This window comes from Dermacentor andersoni, chromosome 6 (assembly GCF_023375885.2).
Source record: "Dermacentor andersoni chromosome 6, qqDerAnde1_hic_scaffold, whole genome shotgun sequence".
Lineage (NCBI taxonomy): Eukaryota > Metazoa > Arthropoda > Arachnida > Ixodida > Ixodidae > Dermacentor > Dermacentor andersoni.
The window spans coordinates 97505995-97521867 of NC_092819.1; the positions used below are offsets into that span (position 1 = coordinate 97505995).

The window sequence follows — 15873 nt, forward strand, 5'->3', positions numbered from 1 at the left end:
TGATAGAAGTAAGCCTCTTCTTCAAGTATGAGATGTAAGGGCTCCATGAAAGGTCTCTGTCGATAATAACGCCTGGAAATCCGTGAGATTTTGCGTATGAAATTGTTTGGTGGTCAATAGAAATGGGATACCAGGTCATGGGCTTGTGGGTAAAAGCGACTGTGGCGCTCTGAGCAGTTACCCTAACATCATTGTACCTGCGTGCACTGTACCAAGCCACACATTTTATTTAGGTCGCGATCTTTGCCTTCGGACGTGGTTGACGTATCTATGATCTGGTTATCTTGTAATCACTTCCAGAAACAAAACGGTGGGATAGCTGACATGTGGATGCCGTAACAAATTGAAACTCGTATCAAGTCGTGCCTGTTCATGCTGAGAACATATAGAAATAGTCAGCAACTAAGGATATTATCAGACGTGGGTATAATTAGCCGTATACACACTGCATGTTAGGTGGAATTTGAGTTGTCTTTGTCGGTGTCGCCCTGAGCCATGCTAACGCCAAGTGCCAAGCATGGCCTCTGAGATCGGGAAGCGCGCGCCATCCTATGTCAAGGGCCGCGTTACATGTAATTTAACTGCCGTGGCCTCCACGAGATGGCGCGAAGTGCCCGAGCTCGGCAGAGTTGCTATAGTTCGGGACAGAGAGAACGGAGAAACGGGAAGAGTGGAGAGTTGCCGGCTGGTGCTAGGGCGTCGCCCGAGCCTTGGGCCTGCCTTTCGAAGAAGCCATACACACTCCCTTCCAATAAGCCCTGCGTGTCGCGGTAGCGTGAAAGAGCGACATGAAAACCGAGGCGAGGGGCACATTTCAGTGTGTCGAACGCTGAAAAAAAGAAACGATTAACGAAGTGACGATGGTGAACAAGACAAGATCGACTAATCAGCGTGAAATATGGTACGAATAAGATACAACAGGCCTGAATAATGAGCGCGAAAATGAGACAGAAAGATACAACAGAGATATAGTGAACAGTTATTAATCGAATTATTTGAACCGCCTTGAACGTCGACTGTGTCATCTTTAGCGTTGCCACTAGGTTAAACCGTGCTTTTTCTGTTCAATAACTTGCCTGTCCAGCAGTAAATATGGCTCGCTTGCAGATATATAGGTATAGATATAAACTAATTTGCCCCAAATTATTATATATTTGGTTAGTTTCAAGCATGCCTACATTTCCCTACTTTCATTACTGTAGTTGCCATGGTGCTCTAGTTATTTGAAAGCAGATGTTTATTATTTACAGGCTTCAAAGTTTTCCTTGCGACTAATTGTGAATATGCATTTGTCAGTGCGTGTAAGCCTGATTTCTTTTCTTACCAAACTGACTACGTGCAAGCTTAATATATCGTGTTCCTAGCCCGGTCTCATACCTTGCTTCCTTTAGAAATTACAAATATTTTCAATATCCCATTCAATATTCATTAGTCGTTTTCATCGTTTATTCGCGCTGTATTCGATTCAGCAATTCCAGTATTCAGACCTCTTTATTTAACCGTGGTCGGACAAGGGATGTCGCGGGGCGAAACTTTTCGACAACGGAATTTGTCTTCGCCAGGGCAACAACTGCACTGTACAGGAACACTCAGTTCACATTGTGTTGTGCACATTGGCTGCAGTGGGTGTGTTTGTGTCTGTGCATGAATTTCCGGAAGAGCGTTTCGTTCTGTAACACATATCTCAATAGATCTTATGCAGGTATTTGCATCCCTCTAAAAGTGTAGGTATACGTTACGCAGGTATCGATATTTCATGCACTTAGTATACAAGAAGGACGTGAGGCTTGTGTTGCGGCTTTATTGAATAGCGAGCAGTTCGACTTGCCCGATAAGTATATTTCGAGGCAAAAATGCGCAAGTAAAACTTGCTTAAGAAAACCCAGGTTAGGAGAACGATTTGTCCGGTTTGTACGCAGCCTTGTGGAGCACAGTTCTTTGGAAATTTGTAGCGTAAACTGAAAAAAGAAAGGAACACAGGCATTAAGTGACGGAAAGTGGCATAATAATCAAGCGGCACGTATTGCGTCAGAAAAGAGGCAGCGACAGGCGGCTTCTCGACTACCCACCAAATAGAGAACACTTCTAAGCGACGCCCTTATGACTAAACAGCAGAAAAGCATGCGTATTCGAACATTTTATCATTCAAACGCATTGTTCTATAGCTGCGTTAGAGTTTGTTTATATATATATATATATTTGCGCTAGCAGTGAACTCAATAAACTAACGTTTAGAATGGTAGACGTGTTTGACATTACTTACATATTTGAGAATCTCTGTAATCCTAGGTGTGTTGGTGTCTGAGGTCTTACGATGAGCTTGAAGTGGTAGCACTGCACAGAAAATAAAAACAAGAGTGGTGATGCAGGCCGCATTTCCAATTATCTTTCGTCTCTTTTAGAGTATGCACAGAAGCACAGTTGGTCATTTTTGCAAGAAATCATTAGGAAAATTTACAACTTCGTGGAGGGTCAACGCGCATACTCAAGTTTGTAGTTCTAACGAACTGCTTTGTTTTATTTTTCTGAAAACCTTCGTCAAGTTTTAACACTTTGCATCAGTTGAATGAAACTCAATTGCAGCGCCAGCTATAATGAATCAGATTATTGCTTTGCTTGCTGCGTTTGTTAAGCTTTCTTATGCTTGTTAATTGGCATCTGCGAAAGTTTCCTCTTATGTCCCTTGCCGACACTGAGACGCTCCTATCTGAATGATAGTCATCAAGCACACATGCCACGCGCGCTTTTTAGCTTTTAAGATTACTTTACTATGGGATACAGAGCTTCATATACGATAATTTGGCTCAAGCAGACTGTCAAAGCAGGCCTGTCCAAAAGTTGACCTCAAAACGAAGTTTTGTAGGCCACCGAAACTGAAACGTTGAGGCACAGGCTTGTTGCGGAGGCTACAGTTTGGCGGAGTGCACACCTCATCGGCATTGAGAAGAGCCCCGATTGCGACTGCTGTCATATACGGCAGACGCTAACCGATATGTTTTACCTCTGCCGGACAAAATGACTGTAGTGGTGGATGTCAATTAATTCTTTGGGAAACATGGATGCCAGTCCATTCCCAGAGAACGTTATTTTGGGTCTTCGACCCTACCAGCGATGTACTACAATAATGGTGAGGGATATGTTACAGTTCTTGTCCACAGCAGAGGATCATACTTCCTGTGGCTTTGGTAATACAGCGGACTGATAAATGCACTAGATCCAAAGCAGTGTTGAAGTGCATACGACTAGAGGCTTGTTTGAGTTAGCGAGGTGCAGTAGTAACCGATGATAGCACAGCCTCGTCATCCGTGACTGTTAGCGGTCAGCGTCACCAGGACGAAGGTGATGTGTCATGCTTGTCGAACGAAGAATGTTATCCAGAGGTGTACGTGCAGAAAACTGTGACACATGTCTAAATACACCTAAGACTTCGTACCCCTTTGTCACAGTGGCAAATTCACTCTTCGAGATTGGCTAAGAACGGGCCTGGTGACCCATACACAGTGACCCAAGGTGTCTACTAGGCCAGGCAGCAGCCAGCACATATCTGTTGAACGATGTTGTCTCTATGACCCTACAAATATTTCTTCTGAGGAAGCTAGGATGAATGCTAAACGCCGGCAGAAAGACTAAAGAACGCCTCGCTTTAAAAATCGATGCTCATCTAGGCGTTCCAGTGCACTTGAGTTGATTGCAAGACGGCACCACGTTCTTGTTTACTGGTTGATCTGTAACAGAGAGTTTCTTCACGACTGACTTTTTATGTTCCGTCACACAATCAAAGTGAAAGTTACCGTTCGTCGCGCAAGGCGCAACTGTCGCGTCAGAAGTATTAGGGATTCTCTAGAAAGCAAGATTAATTTCTACCAACCAATTAGACAAGATTCGTTAATAAATTGGGACTTGCTTTAATGCTGATGGCTACTCGCTATCGTGTGCCTTCGGAAAGACGCTGAGCATCGCTTCATCTTCCAGGCATCGCTTTCAATTTCAGTGGATCCATAGTCTGATTGGTGTAACTGTCAACTTTGGCAGAACACATACTGGTGGCTCATGCATAATACTCCTGTAAAGTTGGGACCTATCTGGTATCCTTCCAAGTTTACGCAAGAATTAGACTGTAGAACACGCCAGAACATACGTGGTTCAATGAAAAAAAACTTCGTTGCTTTACTGAGTAGGACACACTCTACGTTTTTCTTTTTTTTGCAAACATGAAAATTAAGTCACGTTGGATACTATGCTACACTGTTTACGACTAGACGTGGCCTACACGCCTCGCCCACTTTTTGTATCCGGTTACAAATAAGACAAACTCCAAGTTGGAGCAAAGATAAGTCCAAAGAACAAAAATACGGGCCCAGCTGGCAGCGGCATCCAGCGGAGCCCTGGACTAGGGGCAGACGGCCATTGATAAGAAGATGGAAGACACCATCTGACTCCGCGAAATTCATAACATTTTCTAGAGCTCAATAAACGTTTTTCCTCTTCCTCCTCCATGCAGCAAAAAGTACTTGGTCCTTGGTGATGTCGCTAAATAAAAATGTGCGTCAACCGTGCACTAATTTAGGCCGATCAGTACATGCCTGTAAAACCCTGCCATCAGCCCGACCGCCCACATGTGACATATGCCAAGGAAGTTGTCTACAAAATTCATTTGTCATGTGGTCGCCGCTACATAGGCGACATGATATCGGCCGCACACTAATTAATTTTATGTAATTACTTGCCAGAACCCCGATATGATTATGAGGCAAGTCATAGCGGTGTGCTCTGGATTAATATTGACCACCTGGTTTCCTTTAATGTGCACCCAATGCACGGTACACGGGCGTTTTTTTTTTGTTTTTGCATTTCGTCCTTATCGAAATGCGGCCGCCGCGAATCCCGCGCCCTCGTGGTTAGCAGTGCAACATCAAAGTCACTACGACAAAACGGCGTGTATGATTTAATTTGTAGATTGTTATGAATTCCACGTTGGGGAAAGCGCGGCTACAGCTGCTGCTCTTCGAAGACTAAAGACGTTGCCTCCACAGAATGTGGTTCTCCTTACGGATTCAAAGGCCGCGTTGCAACAACTCTACCGTTGTCTGCCGTCCATCAAGTTCCCGCGCAAATCACTAGCCCCCGTGAAAGAGTCGGCTGCGAAAGCTTCACATTAAAGCTTGAGTGGATTCCCTCGCGCATTGGTAATGGTGGCAGTGAAAAAGCTCATTATCTTGCATACGCAGCGCTCCATCATCCTCCCAAATGGATGTCCCAAAGAATAATCAACATACGAAATCTGACATTCGAAATCACTTTGGGTCACATTGGTTTCCACCACATATGCCCTGTGTATAAAATAGATTTCGTTGAGAGGAAGCCTCACTTCCATATCAAATAAGGACAGGATCTGCTAGTACACCAGCATGGTTGTTTAAGACGGGGCATATCAGTTCTCCGAACTGTACGACATGCAACGACACAACAGAAATTGAACACTGTGTGGTCCTGCCCGAAATTACAAAATGAAAGGGATGCTCTTCTGAAAAATCTACGAGAAAATGACTTTCCGCATGCGTGCCTGCAACACCTTATGTTTGTTATAGCTCGCAAAGGAGCTTCACTTCTTCTTATTGCGTTCCTAAGAGAGACTGGTCCACCACCACAATCTAGGTATATTGAGTGCTTGATGCCGAGACACCTTTTAAAATTTACATTCGTGTTTACGCTTACAATGCTGTATTTATTGCGCACTGGACGTGAAATTTTTCTACCTAACGCGAGTCCATAAACGTCGGATGTCCTGTTTCCTCCCTTCTTTTTTCCCCCTTGTTTACAATTGCGGTTGTTTACGGACTTAGTGTCGTTTTGTTCTTATGGTACGTGTGCGTGTATTTGTGGGGAGGTTGTAGATTCAATTTCTTAAAAGTGTCTTGAAATAGCTTGCTCTAATGCCACCTACATGGCCATTTGTAGGCAGTTATCAAATGCGGAAAACAGGACTAGCCTCATGAATTTAAGTATGCTACTGAGCTGACCACTAGCACACTTGCACCAATATTCTTGTCATCGTCACTCTTCATTCCTCCTCGGTCTTCTTTTTGTCTTTCCCAGTTCATATTAGTAGGAAAGAGCCCACAAGCTCAGGACGACCTTTCTGCCTTTCTACAAATAAATTCTAGTACACTAATAATTCACTTTCAAGATTTATCATGAGCAAATGGGTTTTCCTTGCGTAACAATGAATGATTCGACTATGCTTAACATGGTAGGACATACATGGCTCAACACTACTGTGACTCAGCGCGTCGTTTGTTGAGAAAGCAAGACGAACCCGAATAGTGTCAGACTTATGACTCGCTTTTCAAAAGCAATGGACTTTCGCGTACTCGCTCCATTTATCGTCGAGTGCAGCAGTTAAAGTATCACTAATAACTTCGAGTATAATTTTCTGGTTTGTTACCAGCTGTCACTTATGAACAGTGTGAAAAACAGGAGCAACGTCCTCCGAGAAGGCCTGAGTAGCAACAGAAGTAGCACTCTTACGAAGGTGCGGCACTAGCTGAGGCGCTCCCGCTGCCTGAGGATCTAGCTCCTCCTGTTACTGCCGAGCGGGCCGTATTCCAGCCGGAACTGCCAGATGTTGCGGGATAGAAGCCATTGGAGCCACCATTGTAGCTGTAGCCAGGTGCACTATAGTATCCACTCGGATAGCCGTAGCCATAGCCATAGCCATAGCCAGGAGTGGCACCATAATATCCGCCCCCGTATGGAGATCCGTAACCTGTATCGTATCCACCATATCCACCGTATCCACCGTATCCACCGTATCCGCCGTATCCGCCGTATCCGCCATATTCACCGTATGGATAACCGCCGAAACCACCGCCCAATCCAGGGACTCCTGCGAAAAAAAAAAGAAGAAAGACCAAGCAAATAAATGAACCGATTGCATGCACAATTGGGGTCTAACATAGCTCTTGGAAGCGCAAAAAATAAGTGTAATCTTCTGGCTCAAAGTATCTTTTGTGTACTCGAAAACTAACCGTTATGTTGAGCGAGCGAGATTACACACCTTCAATAGGAAATATTTACGTTTAATTTTGTTAGATGTATCAGCGGAAGCAGAAAAAGTTCCGTTCCGCTTCAATACCTCTATGCTACTACATACTACGGCATACTACAGAAGCACTAATTGGTCTTGCCACCATACGTTGGCCTCGGCGATAATGTCGCTATAAAGTGATAATTGACTGGAAGCGACGGTGTACTAAAACGAGACCTAGGGCGTCGGAGAGGAGTGAAGAAGCGTGATATAGCATACAACATACAAAATTTGTTATTACATGTTATTTACGTTACATTCGAAAGGCTTTTTAAACGCCGCCACGCGTCTGGAAAGAAACCTCCTCGGAAAAAGCGCTTTGCAAACTACTAAGGGATTCTTATGGTCTCCCTACTTTGTTTTATTTCAGGGAGATATTAGCCCTAAATGACTCTTCGTGCAAGCACGTGCGAGCAGAAGATCGGTCAGTGCAAATTGTCATTCAAAGTGACGGTAGTGGTGAGTGGGGCAACGCGATGAGCGTATTACAAACCAATAAGCAGTACCAGTTGCCTGCCTATAGGGCGAGTAATGCAACAAATTTTTTTTGCACGATGAAGCGAACAAGTGCCCTTCCACTCTGTGAAGAAGGATGATCAGCGAAGCTGTGTATTTGGGCCTCTTAACTCCTGCTTCCCCTCCGCCGCGTGTCGGCCCGGCATTGCACTATCTTCGGGATCGGTCCACGTATGGAGAGTGCTTAACGCCTGCTTCACGTCTGCCGCGGGTCAACCTGGCATTGCACTATCTTCCGTATCGGCCCACGTATGGAGAGTGCTTAACGCCTGCTTCACGTCCGCCGCGGGTCAACCCGGCATTGCACTATCTTCCGTATCGGCCCACGTATGGGGTGTTTTGTGTCGACACACGGACATTCCCGGGGGAACGAGACCTTAACAGCTTCGCTGTGAAATTGATCACGTCCTTGGGATAATCAATTATTTAATTACCTAGATAATTATTTATTTATTTAATTAATTCACTAATGCCGCCGACGTACGCGGGAGCACTGGCATGAGCTTGGTCGCGCGGTAGCGTCAAGGGGGCGCAAACGAGCCACCTCCGGTAGAACACGACGATGCTGGAGCCAATCCTGATGATGATAGCTTTTTTTGTTAACACACGGACACGATACTAGTGAAAGTAGTCCTTAGCAGCTTCGCTATGAAATTTCAAGTGAAGCCTTCATTGCGTCTTTTTCCTACTTTTCAGGTACTGGCTGCTACTGTCTTGCCAATTATACAACTTCAGCCACTGGTTATTTGTCACTCGGTATACGTCGGGTGCTGGCCGCTGGGTACTATCCTGCGCGATTGCCCTCTCGGGTATTGTGCAGACAAGCATCATATATAGTGCAGTTCGAGGCCGCCGGCGCTTGTAGATATCCAACACACACTGACGGTATCCCAAACACAAACTCAGTTTTGTCGTTACGACATTGCCCTCATTCCTTTGTCGTTCGGATATAGTGCAGTCCAGATACCGGATATAGTCTGTCGTGGTCCCGCGGGCGTTGTAATTTATTCGGGGTCATTTTTTTTTGTCGTCTTCCGTTCCTCACGTGCCACCTTTGGTCATTTTGTCGCAATCACGCCATTATCCTGTTATCTTCACGTCGCCGTGGAGCCGTTATCTCGTCTCAACCGTTGAGTTTTCTGGATGCGACCAATTGCTATAGATTCTCATCAATTACAATTGACACGCACATTATCAAAATGACTAAGTTTATCGGTATCCAAACTTGGGGCGCTGTGGAAACGTGACCCTGTTAATGCACCTACAGCACCATCCGGTAAAAATAGTCTCCTCATGCCCCCATACGTGAGACAACGGAGAAAAGTAAAATGTGACATGGTAAATAGACTCCGATTTCGAGAGAGGGCGCGTGGTTTTGAAGACCCTGTCCGCAGTGCCCTCCCTCCGGCGAGGCAAATCAAATCAAATCAAATCAAATCAAATCAAAGTTTATTTCAAATACATTTTGACAGATCATGTTTGCTGGTCAATCTAAGCACATCGCGGTTGAAGGCCAGTATCGGCGCGCGCTATGGAATTTGCCTGGCAAGCTCTGAACACAGCGCTAAGGCCACTGGAATGGAGATGCTCAGGTGCCTGCGCTGCTAATTCGTTCAGTGGATTTGGTGTGGTCAATTAACCAGTGCAGAAATTGGTTAACGCGGGACACAGGGAAGTTCGGACTGAGTCTTTTCGAACTGAATAATTATTGTGACGGAGCATACTATTGCTGTATGTTTTTAAACTGGAAAACACTAATTTACGTGCACATTTGAATGCCTGTATTACCAAAACACCACCGACCTTAGCTAAAGTGTTAAACTAAAAAATCTAACCTGACGAACTATTGCTTCAAGTACTGGGAGATGTGCAGATTATGCTGTTTTTACGATTGCACGTACCACGCGCAACTTAATATTGGCTACTTTCGTCTGGCCTATTTTGCAGCCTCTTCGGAGGGTCCTCCTAGCTCTCTTTAACTGTCTGTAGCACTCTTTAGCAGGCTTACTGTTAACAGCTGGCTCTTGGTCCGTAGAATGCTGCTGTGATTGTACTGAAGTGGCGTGAGTGATCGTTAAACAGTGCATGCTTACTCGCGTGACTCTCATATAAAGTATTCTCATTATCCTCCTGTGTCCAGTGAAATTTATTGCTTCAGTTCATGCAGGAATAAAATGTGAAAATATTATATGGTACATTGTCAGTGTTACCATATCTTTGTTTTTCACGATGATGCGCAAGCAAAATTTACATGTAACATCTTTTTATTTCAGTATAATATTGCAGTAATTCTCCTCGAATATACGTACTTCACAGGGGTATTTACGACCAGCTTTTTTTTTTGTAATAACTCATGTGCACACTCATTATGTATTGCCAATTTTTTTAGGTTAATAAAGGTATCAAAAATGAAAAGAGACAGGCGCATAGTGGGGCTGAGGGATGCAAGAAAGTGCCATCGTGGCCGTAATCAATCACAGAGAAACCACGGCGCTGCTTAACTGTTGTGCTGCAATTTTCACTTCACGTTTGTTTTAACGGCGTGTAATACAGCCGTAACATATGTTAGAAAGGAACGATGCAAAAGATCTCGCACACAATTTGCGGCAATGTATCTAAAGCTTGAGAGCCTATAGTCACAAGAAAGGTCTTATGCTAACTCCCCCGTATACGTATATTACGGCCAATCATGATGCTGAAAAAGCTAATTGGTGAAGGTGATCGGCCAACGGCATAGATCCCTTAAGATGAAAATGGATTGTGAATTTGGACCTAGATGGCGAATCACTAATGTATCACAAAGGTGCTGCATAATGTTGATTAGCACTGCGAAAACACATCGAAAGCAGGTCTTACCGTAGCCGTAGCTGCTTACTCCCAATCCAGCAGTTCCGCCGACATTTAAGCCTGCGTTTCCTCCAATAGAGACAGTACGCCCTGGGAATCCGTGAGGGCCAATGTAATCGACGCCGGCGCGCAGCTCAGCGTTTGCTCGCCCTCCAAGATTTGCGTCAGCTCCCAGGCGACCTGCCCTTCGCGCATTCGTCAAGGCGGCTGTAGAGAAAACACATATGATGTTGCCATGAGGTTACCTGTCAATGATATTACAAAAAAAAAAAAACCCCACATCCATTCAGCCCTGTAAAAGTGGATGTATAGCGAAGCTGTTGCCGACATTAGACAAACACCGCCACCACAAGCGACGCACGTCACACGCGCGCAGCCGTGAACGGAAGTGCAGCATACATGCTCATTCCTCTAAGCACTCCGCCAAGCAACAGTGCCTTGTTGAACTAATTCAATTTTTCTAAGTAAGTTACGTCATAGAAATCGTAAAGTATGACTTTGGGTTCCAATTAGAATATACGAGAAAACTTATTTCTGTTACGCAGAAAATCAGACAAAGCTATTTGCCACCTGCCATTTGAGGTCTGTCTGAGTGGCCGCTGCCGCTAGGAGGAGGTACGGTTTTTGGTCATTGTTTGTCACAATGTCAATTACGGCCGTAGAACACGCTGGGTGACAGATGCAACGGGCAGAGCGCCCGCGCACCAATGACAGATACAATGTGGGCGCACGTACGTCACGGGCGCACGCAGGCGTACGGAAACGCAACATACATCTTCATTCGCCTAGGGCTCGCCGCCAAGTGCAAGTGCATTATTGGACTAACTCAGTTTCTCAAAGTAAATTGCGTCCGAAAATTCGTTCAGTACGACTTACAAGCTGCAGACTTGATAGCTTCAGGTTGCAATTCGAACGTACAAGAATAAGGGCATCGTCACGTGGCGATATCACCTGATGACGTAATCAGATGACGTCATCTCGTCAAATGGGACGTCACGCGATGACGTCTTTCTTGTGATGACGTCACCTGATGACGTCATGTCATCTTTTGGAGAAGCAGCCCACTGTGCGCTTCCCCCTCCTTTGCTCTGTCTCCGGGATCGGTCCACATTTTCGCGTGAGCATCGCCAGAGTGGACACGGAAAATCTCTACCAACTAGAGGCTAGCAACTTCGCTGTAAGAAATATTTATGTGACAATATATTGAGAGACTGCTCTTATCGAACGGATGATTTGAAAGTTTCAGAGTGCAACAAGGCAGAAGACGCGACATTTTGTAACGCTGACAGTAGAGTCGCATACGCTGGGAAAAACACAGGGCGATTGTCTTTTTTTCGCAGTGCGTGTGATTGTCAGCGGTTCGCGAGCTGCCCGTTTAGTAAGCAGCCAACCATCCAAGAATAGTGCAATAACCAGATACATAACATCGCGGCTATGGTGCTGGGCTGCTAAGCACGAGGTCGCGGGATCGACTCCCGGCCACGACGGCCGCATTTCGGTGGGGGCGAAATGCGAAAACACCGGTGTACTTAGATTTAGGTGTGCCTTAAAGAACCCCAGGTGATCCAAATTTCCGCGGTCTCCCACTACGACGTTCGTCATAAGATCGTGGTTTTGGCACGTAAAACCCTATTATTTATTTTTAATTAGTTACAAATACATAACATCAATTACTTTGACAATAGTGGCGCTAGTGACACTTATTGTCAGTTGTCATTTCTTTCTCGTCTTGTCTTTGGTGGGATTTGGTTGTATAGATTAAGATAATGGTTTTGACCTCTCAGGCGCAAAACATAAATTGCAAAGTTTGATTGCATGCTGACAGCTTCATTAATGCCAGTGGCATTTAGTGATTTAATTTTCCCCTTCCGATTCTCACTTCATTACTTCGCTGCGAATTGCAGATTTTCCGGATGGCGCCACTAGACTTCCACTATGGAAGTGAGCGCACTGTATTTTTTTAGGCGTGGATGGTCGCTCGCAATATTTACGGAATTCAAAACGTATGAAATGCGTTTGAATTTCCGCTAACTTTAGAAAGTGAATAAGTCATGGCCATATGTTACGCTGCATTTGTTCGATGAAGGTACCGGATAAAGGTAAATATGGAGTTCTTGAAAGTAAACATTACTACTCAAAAAAGAATATTTGAAAGAGGGTTGAGCTGGTTTCGTGGTAATATAATTTCATTTATTGTCCCTTGAAGAGTATTAGACAGCGCTTAGCATAGGACAGCTTTCCTGAATTAAATAGCTTGCACCTTTCAAAAAACAAAAACCTTGCTTGCAGTCGGCATTATGACAGCGCTACTCATTGAACATGGGCCATATAGAGCGGTCGACGAAATTGGGAGTAACACAGAAAGCAAAAGGAAGGTTTAGCGTCGCACAAGAGCTCCACGGAGAGAGTTCTCACAATACTCGGAAGTCACATGTTGGCACGATGTAGCACACGTGCAAACTCTAGCTGTAGAGCAGGAAGAGCATCCAGGCAGTTAGCTAACCTGGCGTCTCATAACGTTGACGTGATCAGGAGTAAGTAGGAGCGCTGCCAGTGGTGTTCCAATCATCGCACCTCTATGGTGCAAAACACGAAGTCTATGGAAGAAGCCGGTGTTTAACAGCATCCAAATTAGCTTTGCGTCTACGCAAAGCTAATTATACGCAACGCAGTATGGCTTAAAAGAGTATGATGAGGGGGCACGTGGATTGGGAGGCAAAGGTACAATTTGGAACTTCAGCCTAGAACAAGTCACACACATCGACATCAGAGCTAAGCTTACTAGAGAGAGAGAACGAGAGAGATATACAGATGGGATGGGACAGGCAGGGAGGTTAACCGAATAAGAGTCTGGCTTTGCTATCTTGCACTGGGGAAAGGTTAAGGGGGAACGAAAGACGGAAAGAGCAGCGGAGAAAAAAAGCAAAGAAACGAAAAGAAAGGATTGGGGAGGTCGTGACCGTCCACGAGAACTACAGTTTCTCCAATAAGCCACATGAATGTAAAGATTTCAACAGTGTCTTCACTGTCTTATGATGAGCAAAACGACAAGTTAAAAGCGGGATGACTTATGGACGACGGCTTATGATGTGACGGCTGTATAGGTCGGCCTTCCAAGGGTGCCTGCTCTGAAAACGGCCGGTTGTTGAGACGCGCCTGCCGGTTGCGAGTGATTGCCTGTGTGCGCTGTATCGGCGACAATGACAAAGAACGTGTTCAATAGTTTTCTCGTCGCCGCAGTGGTCACACGCAGCGCTATCCTCCCATCTGATGCGGAAAGCAAACGAAATGACTCCGTTAATGCAACGCCAAGCCACAATCGGCAAAGTACCGTTGTCTCGGATCGGGATAGTCCAAGTGATGGATGAAGTTACAGACAGGGTTCCAGTCGATGTACACGTGTGTGCTGGAAACTGGGTGTGTTCTACAACGATTCTAAGGCACCACATGCAAGCACTGGAAGTTTGGATGCTGCACCCGTTCTTGACAACGGGATTGGTTTCTGCACACTATCTTCTAAAGACTGCCGAAGTATCAAAAACGAATTTACTATCCTGAAAGATATGGTTAGGGACAGCTCTTGTCATAGTGAAGCTTCTGAAAAGATCCGGCGTACATTGCAACGTGCAGTTCATGCACTAGTTCTGTTAACGCGATCACCTTCAAGTACAAGCTGATCCGAGGTCCCAAAGAGACCTCAAACGCAAAAGCCTTCCCTTGTAGGAGACTGGCCGGCGCTCCCGAGCACCCAGCCTTCCAAGGAGCCTATACGCTGGATGCCTCCATCGAATCAAACTTCAGTTGAGGATGTGCCAACAGCAGACCGCTAAATAATTCCGGTGCTTGAGTCTCTAAGCTAAGTTGGTTCAGTAATTTAATAGCATACCTATGTTGTTAAAAAGGGAGAGTACAACCAAAGGTGATCTGATCGGCTAAAAGAAAGTGGCTCAGTCTGGGAGGAGGGAGACTACCACTGACAAATATATCAACACTAAAAGAGATTGGCAGTTTCACCGAGCGCGCGAAACAGGGTCAGCGACTGCTAGCGTCGTGAATATAACTAAAGACTCATACTGTGTCGCACACTATAATTTGCAGGAAAAAATGAGAAAGACAGCCTCGACTTGCTGTTTCTTTTTGGCACATTCATAATCATTGTTTTCCAAGTTATTTTTACTCCTAATAGCACGATAGTACATATCGAATTGAAATGTAGCAGCACGAAGTGAATCCTTCTAACCCCTCCACCTGATACCTCAGCTAAATTTGATTTAACCTAACCCATCATCAAGCGGCAGACATGTTGTGTTTGACTTGCTGGCTATCACGTGCTACCCTTTCTCAGAATGCTTCTCTGCAGGTAAATAAAAGCATAGAAAATTCGATGAGGCGAGAGAAGTTGCTACAGTTCTAACTACAGCTTTCGCTTGTCGTGTCGTAAGCTCAGAACACTTTTTATGACAGGCTAGACAAAAGCATCCGCTAATACGAAACATCTCATTTTTCACTGAACGTTTCTAAAGTGTGTGCACTGAAATTAAAAGGTTAGAAAAAATACATCGCAGTGTATTTGTGAGATAGCTCACCCACCCACCACAGTGGTTTGGCGGTTATGAAGTTGCGCAGCTAAGCACGACGTCGCGGGATGAAATCCCTACCGCGGAGGCCAAAATTTGATGGGGCCTAAATGCAAAAACGCCCGCTTCCCGTGAATTGGGCGCACGTTAAAGATATCCTGGTGGTCAAAATTAATCCGGAGTCTCCCACTACGGCATGCCTGATAATCGAATCGTGGTTTTTGCACGTCAAACCATAGAATTCAATCCTTCATTCAAAACTCACCCGCCGAAAAGAGGCAAACGACGATGAACGCTTTCATTTTGCGGTTGTGTTCGGGAAGCTGTCCTCTGTAAACGGTTGATCTCCGACGGCAGATTATTGCGGTTGGAGGCTCTAGCTCGCTTTTATTGCGATCAAATGTCGAAAGCGAACCATTCTTTCTCGTTTCATTAAGATACTGTTTCTTTTTCTTGTCAACGACGGCAGCAGCTTGATCGAACAGTTCGACCCTTACGCAGTTAGAAACGAGGCAAGTACTATTCTTTTCAGTGTTGCTTGAAAGGCAAGCTAAAAATAAATAAATAAAAAGGCGGGAAGCATTCACAGAAACTCTATTTGTTTAGCCCAGGGAAGGGTATCAGGAGAGAAAAAACGCACGCACAGAGAAAAGGAATGCAACACCGCACTCTTTTCTTTTTCCGATGACCTCGCTAAGCTCCATAGGAGAATACAATATTTAGTTTCATTGGAACTGACACACACTTTCACAATAAAGAATATTTTCAGTTTTTAAGGCCCCAAATGTTTCATTTCTTTTTCTCAGCCAAGGTAAAGGTATCGAGTGTGCTTTTATAACGGGCTAA

The 15873-nt window shown here is 45.0% G+C and overlaps 1 protein-coding gene across 1 annotated transcript; it reads right to left on the reverse strand.

The window, feature by feature from the left end:
• Nucleotides 1-1578: 1578 nt before the first annotated feature.
• Nucleotides 1579-15371, reverse strand: LOC126523086 (uncharacterized). Its single transcript, XM_050171946.3, has 5 exons — nt 15293-15371; nt 10460-10657; nt 6529-6886; nt 2264-2334; nt 1579-1958 (listed from the first exon to the last, which is right to left on the reverse strand). The coding sequence occupies exons 1-4, from the start codon at nt 15327-15329 to the stop codon at nt 2310-2312; spliced, it is 618 nt and encodes a 205-aa protein (XP_050027903.2). The 5' UTR covers nt 15330-15371; the 3' UTR covers nt 1579-1958; nt 2264-2309.
• Between the last annotated feature and the right edge of the window lie 502 nt (nt 15372-15873).

Excerpts from the sequence above, each read along its gene's own strand:
- LOC126523086 (XM_050171946.3), bottom strand. The coding sequence starts at position 15,329 with ATGAAAGCGTTCATCGTCGTTTGCCTCTTTTCGGCGG. Across the intron at positions 10,658-15,292 it reads CGTTTGCCTCTTTTCGGCGG|CCGCCTTGACGAATGCGCGA; the intron begins GTGAGTTTTGAA and ends TTTTCTCTACAG. Across the intron at positions 2,335-6,528 it reads TCAGCTAGTGCCGCACCTTC|TGCTACCACTTCAAGCTCAT; the intron begins GTAAGAGTGCTA and ends TTTTCTGTGCAG.